The sequence below is a fragment of the Pipistrellus kuhlii genome, unplaced genomic scaffold (genome assembly GCF_014108245.1).
Source record: "Pipistrellus kuhlii isolate mPipKuh1 unplaced genomic scaffold, mPipKuh1.p scaffold_m20_p_3, whole genome shotgun sequence".
Taxonomy (NCBI): Eukaryota; Metazoa; Chordata; class Mammalia; order Chiroptera; family Vespertilionidae; genus Pipistrellus; species Pipistrellus kuhlii.
In genome coordinates this window covers 15,441,821-15,456,046 of record NW_023425529.1, presented here as the reverse complement: position 1 = coordinate 15,456,046, position 14,226 = coordinate 15,441,821, and the positions used below count along the sequence as shown (strand labels likewise).

Sequence of the window (14,226 nt, the reverse complement as noted above, 5' to 3'; positions counted from 1 at the left end):
AGACACATTGGTTGGTTGCCTCCCATGTGCCCCTACCATGGCTGGGGATGGAACCTGAAACCCAGGTATGTGCCCTTGACTGGAAATTAAACCTGAGATCTTTAGGTGGGAGGGCTGATTCTCTAACTACTGAACACACCGGCCAGAGCATTATTGCTCTTTTTAATTATTGCCATCCTAGTAGTATCTCATTGTGGTTTTGATTTGCATTTTCCCAATGACTAATGACTGAACATTTTTTCTCACTCTTATTGAAGTAATGTCTACTCAGATCTTTTGCTCATCTTTAAATTAGGTTATTTAGGTTATTTACCTTTTTTACTGTTGAGTTATAACAGGTCTCTTATCTGGTATATAACTTAGGGGTATTTTCTCCTATTCTGTATATTCACTCTATTGATGGTGTCTTTTGAGTTTTTAATTTTGACAAAGGCCAATTTGTTTAGTTTTATTATTATTATTTAGGATTTTGATATTACAGCTAAGAAATCATTGCCCAACCCTCCCTGTCTTCTAATAATTTTACAGTTTTAGCTATTGCATTTAGGTTTATAATCCATTTTTGAGAAGTTAATTTTTATGTATGGTGTGAGGAAAGGCTCTAACTTCATTCTTTTGCATGTGGATTTCCAGTTGTCCCAGTACCATTTCCCATTTCCCATTTCTTTCCTCACTTCTTGCTACCCTTGTTGAGATTCAAGAACTTATTTCTGGAATCCCAGTTCTATTGACTGATCTATGTGACTATCCTTATGTCAGTACCACATTGGCTTGGTGATAAGTTTTGAAATCAGCAGCTACATTTGTTTTTGTTTATGTTTGTAGTTTCCATTTCTCTACACTCAGTAAGCATGTACTTATCTTTACTATTTGGACACATTTACGCTAGCTGCTTTAACATATTTTGGGCTTCGTTGAGATCTGTGTGTGTGTAATCAAATCCTATTTATTGTAGACACATAAACAGTGGAACTAGGAAGGAGTGAGGGGAACAAGATGCCGGCCCCCTTGACAGGGCCAGATCCAGCCCCTGCTCTGTCTGTGTGCATGAACAGGTCCAACCCAGCAGCTTTATGTGGCCTTTTCCTGGGAGGACAACTTGGGTGTGGATCTTTCATGTTGATGGGGGTAGGGTAAATTGGCTCCTGGTCCCTTTGGACTGAGTGAAGGTTAGAGGGCTGATACCAATTTTTATTGCTTGCTTTGTCTCTTTCATGGGCCACTTTTTCTTGTTTTTTTTGCATATTTAGTAAATGGTGATCATAAAATGAACATTGTGCGTAATACAACATTGTCTTCCACTCAGGAAGGTTAAAAAATTAATTATCTTTCTATCTGGCAGTTCAGTTACTGGCTGACCTTATTTTGGTTTGGTTACTACTTTGTTAGAATATATTTATAAAAATCTAAGGTATTTTCCAAGATTCTGTAACTTGGTTAAGATTCAACATCTCGAGTCCCAATTTCAATGTCAAACAGTTCCTTATGTGTATATGTCAGCCATGATATTTCAGATCTGGTTAGTGGACAAATGGTGGTGATGCAAGTCCGACCATCTCTAGTTTGGTCCTGGGCATCCTTCAGCAACACGCAGCTGCTGTCTGCTTGTATGGCGAGGCATCATCAGCATCTTCCATCTCTGAACTGTTTCTCTTCTGTCTTCATGGCTGGAGCACTTCTGTCTATTCCTCTTTGTTACAGGAATCAGATGATCTTGGAGTTGTTTTCTGAAAATATACAAACATATTCTCAACCAAAAGTTAATAAAGGGATATTTTCTATAAATTTGACTTGGGATCCTTTTTCATTTTTTTCGGTTCTAACAAGGCTATTTCTTGGATCACATGATCTTACACATCTAGAGGAAATAATGAACAACATAAACTGATGAACAAAAACAGACCCAGAGAAAGAGAAGCAGCAATCAAACATCAAAGGGAAAGTAAGGGAGGATGGGGGTAAGGGGAAAAGATCAACCAAAGGACTTGTGTGCATGCATATGGGCCTAGCCAGTGGCCATGGACAACAGGAAGGTGGGGGCATTTGTGGGGAGGAGTTTGGGATGGGAATGGGGGATGAGGACAATTATGTGATACCATAATCAATAAAATAAAAATAAAATAAAATAAAATAAAATCACACTGACATAAAAAAAAGAAAAGAAAAAAAGATTCAACCCTTCCACTCTGTCTCCCCTATTGCTTTTTTTCAAGACACGCCCTTAGGAGTTTTTAGACAGTTTTAAAGAAACTTTTCTCTAGTGTGTGGTTCTTACTCTTGAAATGAGGCCCTGGTGTCTCAGCTGGATGCCTGGAGTGTTGGGACATATATATTAACGAGGTCTTGCCACTCTGGCTAGGATGAAACTTCAACATCTGCCAGTCCTGTTTGACCTCCAGCATTTTTCTTCTGATCTCAGTGTAGCAACCTCTCTAGTAAGCCTCATGTATCTTATCCTCTGCATCTAGGAAATCTTCCTTCACACCGATTCCTTCCCTCTTGTGCTCAACCCCATAATTTCTAGTCATTTTAGTTGCTTCAAACCTTGATCTCTGTTTCTTTGGTTCAGTGGGCCCTCCTTGCTTTACTTGGATTCCAGTCCCATGAACTCCAGTCAATAACTTCTTCTGATGAGGTTACATTGGTGAGTTTTTCTTCCCTCAGAGATTGCTTTTCTGTGTGATGGATGTTTAGTGCCTGAAAATGAATGACTCATATATTTGTCCTGTTTTATATTTGTTTTTGGAAGAATGTTTACCAAAGTACCAGTTATTTTATTATTTTACTGGAAGCAGAAGTTCTTGTCAGCAAGCTTTTCATCAAGAAGTATTTTGTTAGCAAACAATTTCAGATGTAGGTTAGTGACAAGGGCCAGAACTATTAGAGAGTCAAAAGTAATTTTCATGATTTAGAAAAGAAAGAAATTGTTTTAGTTACTTATTTTTTAACAGGACATTATGATCCCAGTCTTAGTTCTTGTCTTGAGAGAGAGTTTGACTATGGGACTGCCTGCAGTCAAGGCCAAAACTTTTCTTTAAAAACAACTTTGTTATTGCGCAAAAATACTTCAACTCAACACAATCAAAGCTCCAGAATTCTATATCACAAAATGTAGAAGAGATGGCTTTGCCCAAAAATCCTCTCTGCTCATCTTTCAGCATTTCATTTTATAATTCACTCTTTCATTGAGCACCTACTATGTGCCACACTGCTGTAAGGGTCAAATATGATATCCAGGCCATACTTTTGAGTATCTCTATCCATCTGTGGAGTACTAAAGTATGAAGGGTTGTTAAATATCTGAGGTTAGGAGAATTTTGGAAAAGGCTCTGTTGAGGCTCTGACGTGAATGGTACCTCAGTGAGGTGACTTACTGCGCTTGTAGGTGGAGTTATGTATTATCTACATTTATTGTGAAAGGTACTACGTTAGTTACTATATTGCTCAACTAGCTGCTCTAACAAATAGACAGAAAAATACATAATGAGTAAACAGTTCACTTCTTTCTAAAGTAAGCATCTTGGATGGTGCGGCAGCTCTTTTCCATGTGGCTTTTCAGGGGCCCAGAGTAATGAATTTTCAGCAACTTCAACTATAACTTCAAAGGTGGCCCTGAGAGTTGCCATTCCAGTGATCTTAAAGGGGAGAATACTATGTAGGAGCATGTAGGAACATGCACGGGAGGTTTACTGTGATATGAAGCAGGCCTGGAAGTAGCACGTACCACTCAGTTTACATTCTTTTGGCTGGAATTCAGCCCCGTGGCCATGGAGATTAGGAAATATGGTCCAGCTGTTTGTTCAGGAAGAAGAAGAGAACATGGATTTTGGTAAGCAGGTAGTAGTCTCTGTCATAGGGGCCTATCAAAAGTAAGTTTGGCATGTCATCTCCAAGTTGTTTTACTGTATTAAAGTTACAGAGTTACACACTTATCTCTCCAAGTAGTCTTGGAGATCTTCCTTCCTGTTTTCAGCACCCAGGACAAGGCAGGGAAGGAATGTGATAAATATTTATTAATTTTTAAAAAAATGAATGAATAGTAAACTGGTGTGACTGTAGTTAACGGATTCAGTTGCTCCTTTTTCTTAATATTCATTTCTTAAAATGCAAGTGATATCTGGCTAGTATGAGTTAGAGAAGCAGATGAAGATATTGTGGGAGAATCATTTATACTTTAATCTTATCAGTCACACTTCGAAAGTGTAGGATGGGCTGCCAATGAGTAGGTTTAATTTGGGCAACTCATCTAAGTCCCAATCTGTGGATTTTATCATTGATAAAAGTGCTCCCTGAAATGAATTTCTTATTCTTTTCTTGTCCTTGGTCTTTACTTTTAGGATTTTGGGTCTGAGCATTGACTATAAATGCTATTTATTAAAAGGCCTTTTTAAAGGAGTGAGGGGTGTTAAGGATGCCTAGTCAGGAAGTTCAGATTTATCAAGTTTGTTTTCTTGTTGAGCACAGGTTAGTCTAGTGGTTAAAAGTGTGTACTGTGAATATGCCACTTACTAGCTGATGACTTTGGGAAAGTTGCCTAACTACTCTATGCCTCAGTTTTCTCATCCATAAAATGGGAAAACAATAGCACCTATCTGATAGGGTTATCTTGCAGATTAAATGAATTGATACATGTAAAGTTTTTAGAACAGTGCCCAGCACATGCAGGATGTTAGTAATTAGGGTTGTTATAGCTACTGTTATAATTAGGGCAGTTTTGTGTTCAGTTTAGAGGGGAAGCCACTCTGTACAAAATCCAATATAATATAATAAAGATGTAATATGCAAGTTGACCATCATGCCCTCACATAAGATGGCCACCCCCATGTGGTCATAAGATGGCTGCCACAAGATGGCTGGCAGGGAGGGCAGTTGTGGGTGACTAGGCCTGCAGGGGAGGGCAGTTGGAGGGGACTAGACCTGCAGGGGAGGGCAGTTTGGGGTGACTGGCCCAGCAGGGGAGGGAGGTCAGTTGGGGAGGGAATAGGCCTACAGGGGAGGGCAGTTTAGGGGGACCAGGCCAGACGGGGAGGGCAGTTGAGAGGGACAAAGCCTGCAGGGGAAGGCAATTAGGGGCAATCAGGCAAGCAGAGGAGGGCAGTTAGGGGTGACAGGGCCAGCAGGGGAGGGCAGTTGGGAGCAACCAGGCCTGCAGAGGAGGGGAGTGATTAGGGGGTGACCAGGCTGGCAGGCAGAAGTGGTTAGGGGCAATCAGGTAGGCAGGCAGGTGAGTGGTTAGGAGGCAGCAGTCCTGGGTTGTGAGAGGGATGTCTGATTCCTGGTTTAGGCCTGATTCCCCTGGGCTGAGGAGCCCCTCCCCCTTCTCCCCTCCCCCCAGTGCACAGATTTTGGGCACCGGGCCTCTAGTTCACTTGTAATAAAGGAGTCTCCAGTTCCCTACATCATTAATTCCAAACTTTTGCTGAGCCTCTATTGCATCCAGAGTCCTATACTAGGAATACAAAGACATAAAAAGGCAAATTTTCTGAACATTTTGAGATTTTCCTTAAGTGGTTAGGGAAGGCTCAGTGAATGAGTAAGACTTTATCTGGATGAGACTTAGATAAGTGGAGAGAGCATTCCAAGCAGGGATGACTGCCTGGGCAAAGGCACAGAGTGAGACTCAGCTTGGACATAAGTTTGAGTAAATTTGAATGTTCTTATCTGATGGACAGATAAGGCAGCAGAGATATGTAACAGCCAGATATGAGAGTCTTTGAATGCCACATTGTTTGTAAGCCTCAGGACAATGGAGATTTTTGGTTACCAGTAAAATAAAAGTTTTATGAAGGGTCACCTAAAGCAGCAAAGAGTTGAGATCCATCCATCCATCCATCCATCCATCCATCCATATCCTGACACCCCATTTATCTTCACTATAGCCAGAGTGATCTTTCTAATGTAATTTTAATCATGTTTGTGAGGTTGATGATCTGCTTAAAATTATTTAATGTTATTATAACTCATGAACTCTGCATGTTAACAGAGTGGAGATTGGTATAGAATTGAGGAGAGCTGGTTAGAAGCAGAAGGGAGGACAATTTTTAAGATCAAATACAAGAAAAAGCATGTCACAGCCAGGGCTGACGGGCAGACCCCAAGCAACTTAGGAATGATTACTCTGGCACACGTTTGAACTAAAATTAACTATTAGATACTATCAGTAGGGTAAGCATCTTTGAGAAGACACATGCGTCTGAAGCCTAAGCATAAAGATTTCAGTGAACCACCTGGGGGCTCAGACTTGTTTGGAAAAGTCAAGGCAGGGGTTGCCACCTTTGACCATCTTCCCTTAGAGGCCCGACCTTTCGGAGATTCCTCCTTACCAACTTTCCAACCAAGTCCTGTGCTTCCCCACATGTCATCTTCTTGAAGCAGGTAGTTCAATCTTTCTGGAATGTGTGTGTGTGTGTGTGTGTGTGTGTGTGTGTGTGTGTAAAGTGACTAGCAGATGATTGATACTGGGAAGGTTGACAGTAAATATGGTAAGGGGCCTTATAATTCGTATTAAAAGTATGTACTTAAATCAAAGGGGTCCTTCTTGAAATCCAACCTCAAATCCTACCACATACTTGGAAACTAATGGGATTATGTGGATGGAAAATGAGCAGAAGAGGTAGGCACTTTGCTTTGTGAGGTTGATGATCTGAAACAGCTAAGCTCAGTGGCTGATAGCAAAGGTTCAGATAAGTTATTGTCTTTTCCCCTGAAATCTTCTTTCCTACTTTGCCCAATGGAATATGCCTACTTTTCTTCATGCACCTCAAAACTCATGTACCCTGAGTGACTCTAGGCAGAGCTGAGGGCTTCTGCTTCTATAGGTCCTTGTTCATACTCCAACTTTGTTCTTCTCTTATTTCTGAAATTATCTCCTTACTAATCTATTTTCCTTCCTTATTAATCGTCATTCCTTGTGAGCACCGAGGGGTTGGTGGGAAGGCCCAGGTTCGATTTGGCCTTATATTTCCAATGTATTATATAGTGCTTGAGAAATAAAATGTTTTGGCATTAATGAAAGATTATAAATATTTTACCCTTTTCCCCAAAAATATCCATGTGTGATTGGAGCATGGCATGATGGTGTGTGCAAAAGGAGAGGGGAAGTGAAGGCAGGCTGTGGATGGGTGGGAACAGATGAAGCAGTTCACACAGGTAGGCAGGGCCCAGATTGTGAAAGGCCATGTATGCCATATTAGACAGTTTGGTCTCCATCCTAAGAAGCATGAAAATCCACTGAATGAGAGTAACTTGATCAGATTGTTTCAAAATGGTAGTATTAGCCATAGTGTGCAAGGAGGGTGGAGGATTGGGGAGGATGGAAGAGGATCTGAGGGGAGTAGGATTAGTGGCAGAAAACTCATACTTATCCAAGTTCAAGGTAAGGATGAACTTGTGGTAGGATCATCATCAGCAAAGAGATGTTTGAGCATCAAGCTAAAAAATGCTGTTCTTTAAAACTTTTTTTAAATTAAAAAAATCTATTGGGATGACATTGGTTAATAAAATTATATAGATTTCAAGTGTATAACTATAGGATACATCATTTGCATATTGCATTGTGTGTTTATCATCCAAAGTAAAATCTTCTTCCATCACCATATATTTGAATCCCTCTACCCTTTACTATCTCCTTGACCATCTCCCCTGCCTCTTCCCCTCTGGTAAATACCGTACTGTTGCCTACATTTTTGTTTGTTTGTTCGTATTGGTCATTTGTTACTTCCAGTTTTATATCCCACATATGAGTGAAATCATAAGGTTCTTGACTTCTTCTGTCTGATGTTTTCACTTAGCGTGATACTTTCAAGATCCATCCATGTTGTTGCAAATGGCAGTATTTTATCTTTGTTATGGCAGAGTACTATTCCACAGTATATATGTACCACATCTTATTTATCCAATTGTCTATAGAAGAATACTTTGGTAGTTTCCATGGACTGGCCACCACAAATAATGCTGCAATTTGAAAACACTTATTTACAAAAAGAGGGCTATTTTTGAGCCAAGGCTATAAGACAAGCAGAGCTGAAGAGGAAGATTTGAAATGATCTCTTTTGTGTGGAGAGAACTGTAGAGTTTTCCTGAGTTCTTTGACCTTGTGCAGAGGCTTAAAAAGGTGCTGTTTAGCAAGACCTATGGGGCAAGAGAGGGGTGATCAGCAGGGCAATTAGATCCAAATTTTGAGCTTGGAGTTTAAAATTTAGGCTGTTTTCCTGGGTCAAATGCATGCAGGGAAGCAGGGGGAGACCTCAGTTAAGTGTTAATCCTAACTGAAATCTGTCCATGGTAAGATGTTTGCGGAGAGGCCAGGGAGAGTGCCTTCAAAATCTGAGAGTGACTGGTTCTCTCTGAAGCTCTCAAGAAAGCTTGGCTGTTGGTAGAACACCCCCACTTGGAGTCTTGTTCTTGTCCTAAAAGTGTTTGGATGCTCTATCTCCACTCAGGGCAGCCCTGGCCTTGAAAGGCTAGTGACAAAGGCTGCCCAGTTTCTGAGGGCACTGCACACTTTACCTGCCAGTGGTTAGTAATGAGAGTAATAGTGTCATGGGGGTCACTTTAAGGGAAAGCCCTGATGCCTGGAAGTCCAGCTTGCTCTGGAGAACTTCTCCAGCTCTTCTATCCTGGAAGCTCTGGGAATCTCTTTAGGCCCTGATGCCTCCCCTCCCCTTCTCCAGGCCTGGGGAACCCATGTTCTGCTCTTTCTCTGGCTTCCTTTTGCTTGTTTCTTTGTCACCTGGTTTCTTTGCTCTAATCCCCCCCCCCCCCGCCAACCCCCCCATCACCTGTTGCCAAGCCATTCTCTAACAAGTTATCCACATCCTGTCCTATCCTATCTCTCTACTCCAAGGGCCCTCCAAGCTCTGAGCCTTTGCTGTGACCCTAAAGATTTGTGCCAAACTGTTTAAGAGGTGGCATGACCTGAAGGGCCCAGAAAGAACTGCTGCCTTTCAGCATTTCTCCCTTCCCCTAGCACAGTGTACCAGTGCCCGCCTTCAGAGAGGATTCCTTCAGCTAAGAACTCTGCCCCTGCAAACATGCAGGGCTAATAACATCTGTAGGGCCCTTTAAAGATTTCAAAAAATTTTTAAAAAGAGATTTCAAAATGCTTGCATTTATATTACGTCAAGATGTCAGCATGAGCTATACATTTGCTTCTTATCCTTGATAGCCAACAGCCAGAAGAAGGAATGGCTTTCAAAGGCCCTGATGGTGGATAGGAAAGTGCAGACTTAGAATATGGGGGAATTAAAGGTGGGGAGGGGCCTTGGGCAGCTCAGAGAAGAGACAATCTATAGACAGGCATTTATAGGACTGTAAAAACAAGTTATGCCTGTTTTTTTCTCTTAGATTTGGGCCTCTTCCTGACTTTAGTGTCTACTATTTTTCTCTCAAAATCTCTGCTCCTGTTCCTTCATCTGCATCTGTAGCACAACCTAAGGTACCTTCAGCCAGTGGGATGGTGGAGATTAAATCCAGCTATGATGTCTGTGTCAGAGAATAAGCAGAGAGAGCAGCCAGGATGACCAGTGGGGCCCTGGAGGCCAGCTTCAAACCCAGGTGGCACCTTCAAGGCATGGTGTCTCCTGGATAGTGGTTTGACTAAAGCTTTGGGTTGACTCTGAATCTGAGTTGTCCTGAGTCACAATTGTGAATGTGAGTATAGTGGTGAAGGAAGGTTTGACTTTGATGAGCTTGGTATAGGTAATCTTTGTTACCTGTACCTAGCTTTCTGGTCTCCCACAACATGGGCTGGAGCCCACAATACAGAAATAAATTAAGGAAGCTTTACTCTGCTGGTCATACTTGTGTTTCCTGCATGAAAGATGCTAAGTTACCTGCCCAGTTACACATCAGGATGATCTTTGGCTTGTGAGGCATGCATTTGGAGGTCTTCAGGCTTTCCCTCGGGTGTGAAGTCCTATTCTTAGTTCTGCCCTGGACTAGTTGGTGGGCAAGCATGCAGAAAAACATGAGGGAGAGAGATGAGGCAAGACCAAAGACCAATGAAGAAGCCCCTCCCTTGATGTCCTGAGCTGGAGGCCGCTCTATTGCACCACCAGCATGCATGCCCTCTCTTGCCCTCTGTGTTCTGTCTCTAAGGAGTATCTTCCAGAAGCCACCTACCCTTCAAAACTAGCTTTAGGCTTAATTCCTCAGGAATTGACCTAGCTTTCTGGTCTCCCACAACATGGGCTGGAGCCCATAATATAGAAATAAATTAAGGAAGCTTTACTCTGCTGGTCATACTTGTGTTTCCTGCATGAAAGATGGTAAGTTTTTCAGGTGCAGGGACCAATGTCCTAGGCTTATTGAAACTGCCCAGCAGAGAGCATTCACATAGAGGCTGCTCCACAAACTGGTAACTGGCCAGAGCTCTGTTTCAAGTGACCAGGAAGAGCTGCTGTTTGCTAATTAATTAGTTAATTAATTAATTCACTTATTCATTCAGCAGGGCTAAGGGCTGAGCATGATTTATAAGGTGTAATTTCTATTCACACAGAACTTAAAATGAAAATAATGAGAGCAATTATAACAACCTTTTGTTGCACACACATAGGCTACTTTGCATCACATCTCTAGTTCTCATGCTTATTTTAATCCTGCACATTTGGGATTCTCTTCCCTTTACAGTTGAAGAAAGAGGCTGAGAGGTCTCAGGATCAGCAAATGGAAGAAATGAAGGTACATCCCAGGTGGCGGACCTGAAGCTCAAGTATGGGTGGCAGAGCTGAAGTCTAAGCCCAGGTGGCAGAGCTGAGGGTCAAGTCCAGGTGGCAGAGCTGAGGGTCAAGTCCAGGTGGTAGAGCTGAGGGTTAAGAGCCCAGGTGGCAGAGCTGAAGCTCAAATCCAGGTGGCAGAGTGAAAGTTCAGCCCAGGTGGCAGAGCTGAGGGTCAAATCCAGGTTCACTGGACTATGCTTCTCTGCTTGAAAGTGCTCCTCAGAGGTTGGAAAAGACTGGGTCTGATCAGCTGTGAGACCCTGGCACCTTGTGGCCCCTGTCTGGGACTTTTGTGCAAAGTGGAGCTGCAGTGTTTCATCTCTCAGTCCCCCCCACCCCCACTTCTAACATGCTGCGTTCTATAACTCACTGGGTTCCTCTCCGTCTCGGGTGCTGCTGGGAGTCTTTGGAAATAGCACTGCAGTGCTGTCATTAGAAGGGCTGCTGTGGGGAGGATCCAGGAAGGGCCATGAGCTCTGGGGCCTTGGGGGAGCCAGAAGGTGTGTGGGGACCCCTCAAGGGCATTGGAGGCTGCCCTTTTGTCAGAGGACACTTCTGCCCTCAGCGGGCTCACCATTGGTTTGTCCTTGCTCCTTCTTTCCTCGAGGAGTGGTGCTGGCTAGTCTGGCTGTCCCGGGAGAGGACCTCAGCCTAAGTCTTTGGCATTAATTCCAGATGTGTGTGCAGACAGTGTTCCACCTACCTTGGCTCCCCTGATGCCACCCTCTTGTCTGGGTATCATAAGAGATTATAATAGCAATCATCCACAGGGGCTCCTGCTGGTAGTTCCAGGCTCCATGTCCATTCTCTTCTCCCCTATGGCCAGTGTGACCCTGAATTACCAAGGCTCTGAGGAGACATGCCATTTTTTTTAGGACTACCCATTGTGTTTCCCTCAGTGCCTCAGCTCCTCTGTGTCCTGGCTTTCCTATCATCTGAAGTGGCTTTGCCTGCTTTGTCTTTTCCTCTCACAGACATCCCCTTGCTCCCTGGCTCCCCACGCAGGCTGAGCCCTCGTGCAGTGGCCAGGGGCAGCCAGGGCGACAAACAAGGACAGCAACACCTCAAGGTGCCGGGTCCCCCAGCCACAGGTCTACAGGGAAGCTCCAACCAAGATTCTGGCCAGCTGTCTGATGAAGAGAGCTCCCACAGCAGCTCCGTGAGTACTGGGCTTGTGGGGATGGCCAAGGGGAGCCTCATGACTGGGGAAATTTCACTTGGGGGGGCAGGTGTGTGTGTGTGTGTGTGTGTGTGTGTGTGTGTGTGTGTGTGGGAGAGAGAGAGAGAGAGAGAGAGAGAGAGAGAGAGAGAGAGAGAGAGAGAGAGAGAGAGAGAGAGAGAGAGAGAAACTTTTTATTAGGCCCATTTTCCTTTCCTTTCTTTATAAGTCATGACAGTATAATGTCCCAGCTATGCTGGAGTCTTTTGGTCAGAGGACTTGGAAGGAAGAGGTGTGAGAGTGAGAGGCCCGGTGATCCCATCTGTCGGTCTGCAGACTCTGCAGCTCCCCTCCCACCTCTGCTGTGGTGGCTCTGGAGGCTTTTCCCTGTGCCTGGTTGCCCAGGTGACCTCTCAGGTGGCTGCTGAGACAGCTGGGTATCAAGCCAGTAATAAACAGGGAAACACCCAAAGGGGAGGCAGGTTTCTCCTCTGCTCCGCCTCTTTCTTTCTCCTCTTCTTTCAATGTCCCATCTCCACAGGTGGACGGGAGCAGGAGTCAGTCTCTTGCTGCCACCAGAGGCTGGAAAGGAGGAGGAAGAGGATGATGTGGGGCTGTGAGGGGCATAGTGTATAGTGAATCCCCGAAGAGTGGGAGGTGGGGGTTGGCCAGGTGACCAAAAATTGGCCTTTGTTCCAATGGATCCAGAGAACCTGCCAGTGAGTACTCTGAGTGTGTGTGTGTGTGTGTGTGTATGAGTGTTAAAGATTTGCAAGGAGGTGGGTGTGCCACTGTGCATGTGGAGAGCTGTGTGCATGTCAGAATACACTTGGGTGATATATGTGTGCACAGGTGTGCATGCAGGAGTGCTGGTGCAGAGAGCTGTGTGACTGACTGTGTACACATGAATCTGGGGCTCTGTGTGTGGAGGCAGGTAGTGGGGCTGTGCATGGGTTTGGTGCTGTGTGTGCAGTCTGTATGTGAGCATGCATGTGTGCATGAAGGCTGGAGCAGGTCTGAAGGCACCCATGCCTTGGCTGTGGACAAGTGGGTGGAGGGCTGTGTGGGGTGGGTATGGCAGATGAATTTAGGCCACCTTGTCCTTAAACTGGGGCAGTTGGGGCCTCGGGGCCTAAGGGGCTTGCTTCCTAGTGTATTTTTTTTGGGCCCAGAGCAAGGACTGCATCCTCTGTCTCTCACTCCTTTCTCTATCGTTTTCTCTGTCCAGGTCATCAACAACTACCTGGATGCCAATGAGCCAGTGCCCTCGGAGGCCCCTCTGAGTCGCATGCACTTCTATGACAACCAAAGGAAGGTTGACTACGTGCTGGCCTACCACTACCGGAAACGTGGGGCCCATCCCAGCCACAGCTCCCCTGGCCAGTCACTGGCCATCATCTCCAATGGGGAGACTGGCAAGGAGCCCCATGCTGGGAGCTCTCGTGACATTGAGCTGGGGCGGCTGGATGCCCTGGAAGAGGAGAGGAAGGAGCAGCGGGAGGAGTTTGAGCACAACCTGATGGAGGCTGGGCTGGAGCTTGAGAAGGACGTGGAGGTGAGGTTGGGCAGGTGTAACAGGGCTGTGGGATGGGATGACCCTGCAGGGCTGGGTTCCTCGTGACCAGTGTCATCTGTAGGGAGTCTTGGGTTTGTTCTGAAAGGTGGCTTTTTTTTTCTGGTGGAAAAAACAGATTTTCTTGCCCAAGGACTTGAGAAAGAGTCTTGGTATAGCTACTAACTCTACCTAGGGGATCCCAGGTAGTAGGGTTGTGTGTGTGTGTGTGTGTGTGCACTTATGTGGGAGTCAGCCTAGTAGGGACTGAAGGCAGGACATTTCTTCCTGGTGTTCTCAGACCCCATCCTATGGCCTTCTCTGTAATGGTTTCCTTGGGATGAAGACCCTGTTTTCCTGTTGAATTATGGATCAAAATTCCAATATACAGTCTCTATTTCACTAAGGCATGTGCTTGCCTGGGACCCTGAGGGAGTTGGTTATTTGGGAACTACACATGTGAGCTATATATATTCTCACCTCTGGGCAGTAGTCATCTTAAGGGAAACCATGGAAATTCACTTATCTACATATCTGTCTATTGTCCATCCATTCATCAATTCCTTCATCCATCCATTTATTAATTCATTTACCTATCCATTTCTCCACACCACAGTGATCCTTTAAAAATGACCTGCTATCACCATACTCTCCAAACTGATTTTCTACTCCTCCCATCCTCCTGCACCCGCTCCAGCCCACCAGCCTTATCTTGTGTGGGTTAGCCATCCTCATGTCAAGGCCTTTGTACTGGTTGTTCCCTCTGCCTCGGTACCCTTCTCCAGACCTGGGCATAC

The 14,226-nt window shown here is 44.6% G+C and overlaps 1 protein-coding gene across 2 annotated transcripts in view; it reads left to right on the top strand.

The window, feature by feature from the left end:
* The window catches only part of ANO2 (anoctamin 2), a 301,023-nt gene that overhangs the window by 5,920 nt on the left and 280,877 nt on the right, over positions 1–14,226 (top strand). For both annotated transcript variants that reach the window (XM_036455715.2, XM_036455714.2), the window contains exons 2-3: positions 11,693–11,877; positions 13,106–13,432. In XM_036455715.2, the coding sequence (XP_036311608.2) occupies positions 11,693–11,877; positions 13,106–13,432 (512 nt within the window). The remainder of the gene's footprint in view (positions 1–11,692; positions 11,878–13,105; positions 13,433–14,226) is intronic.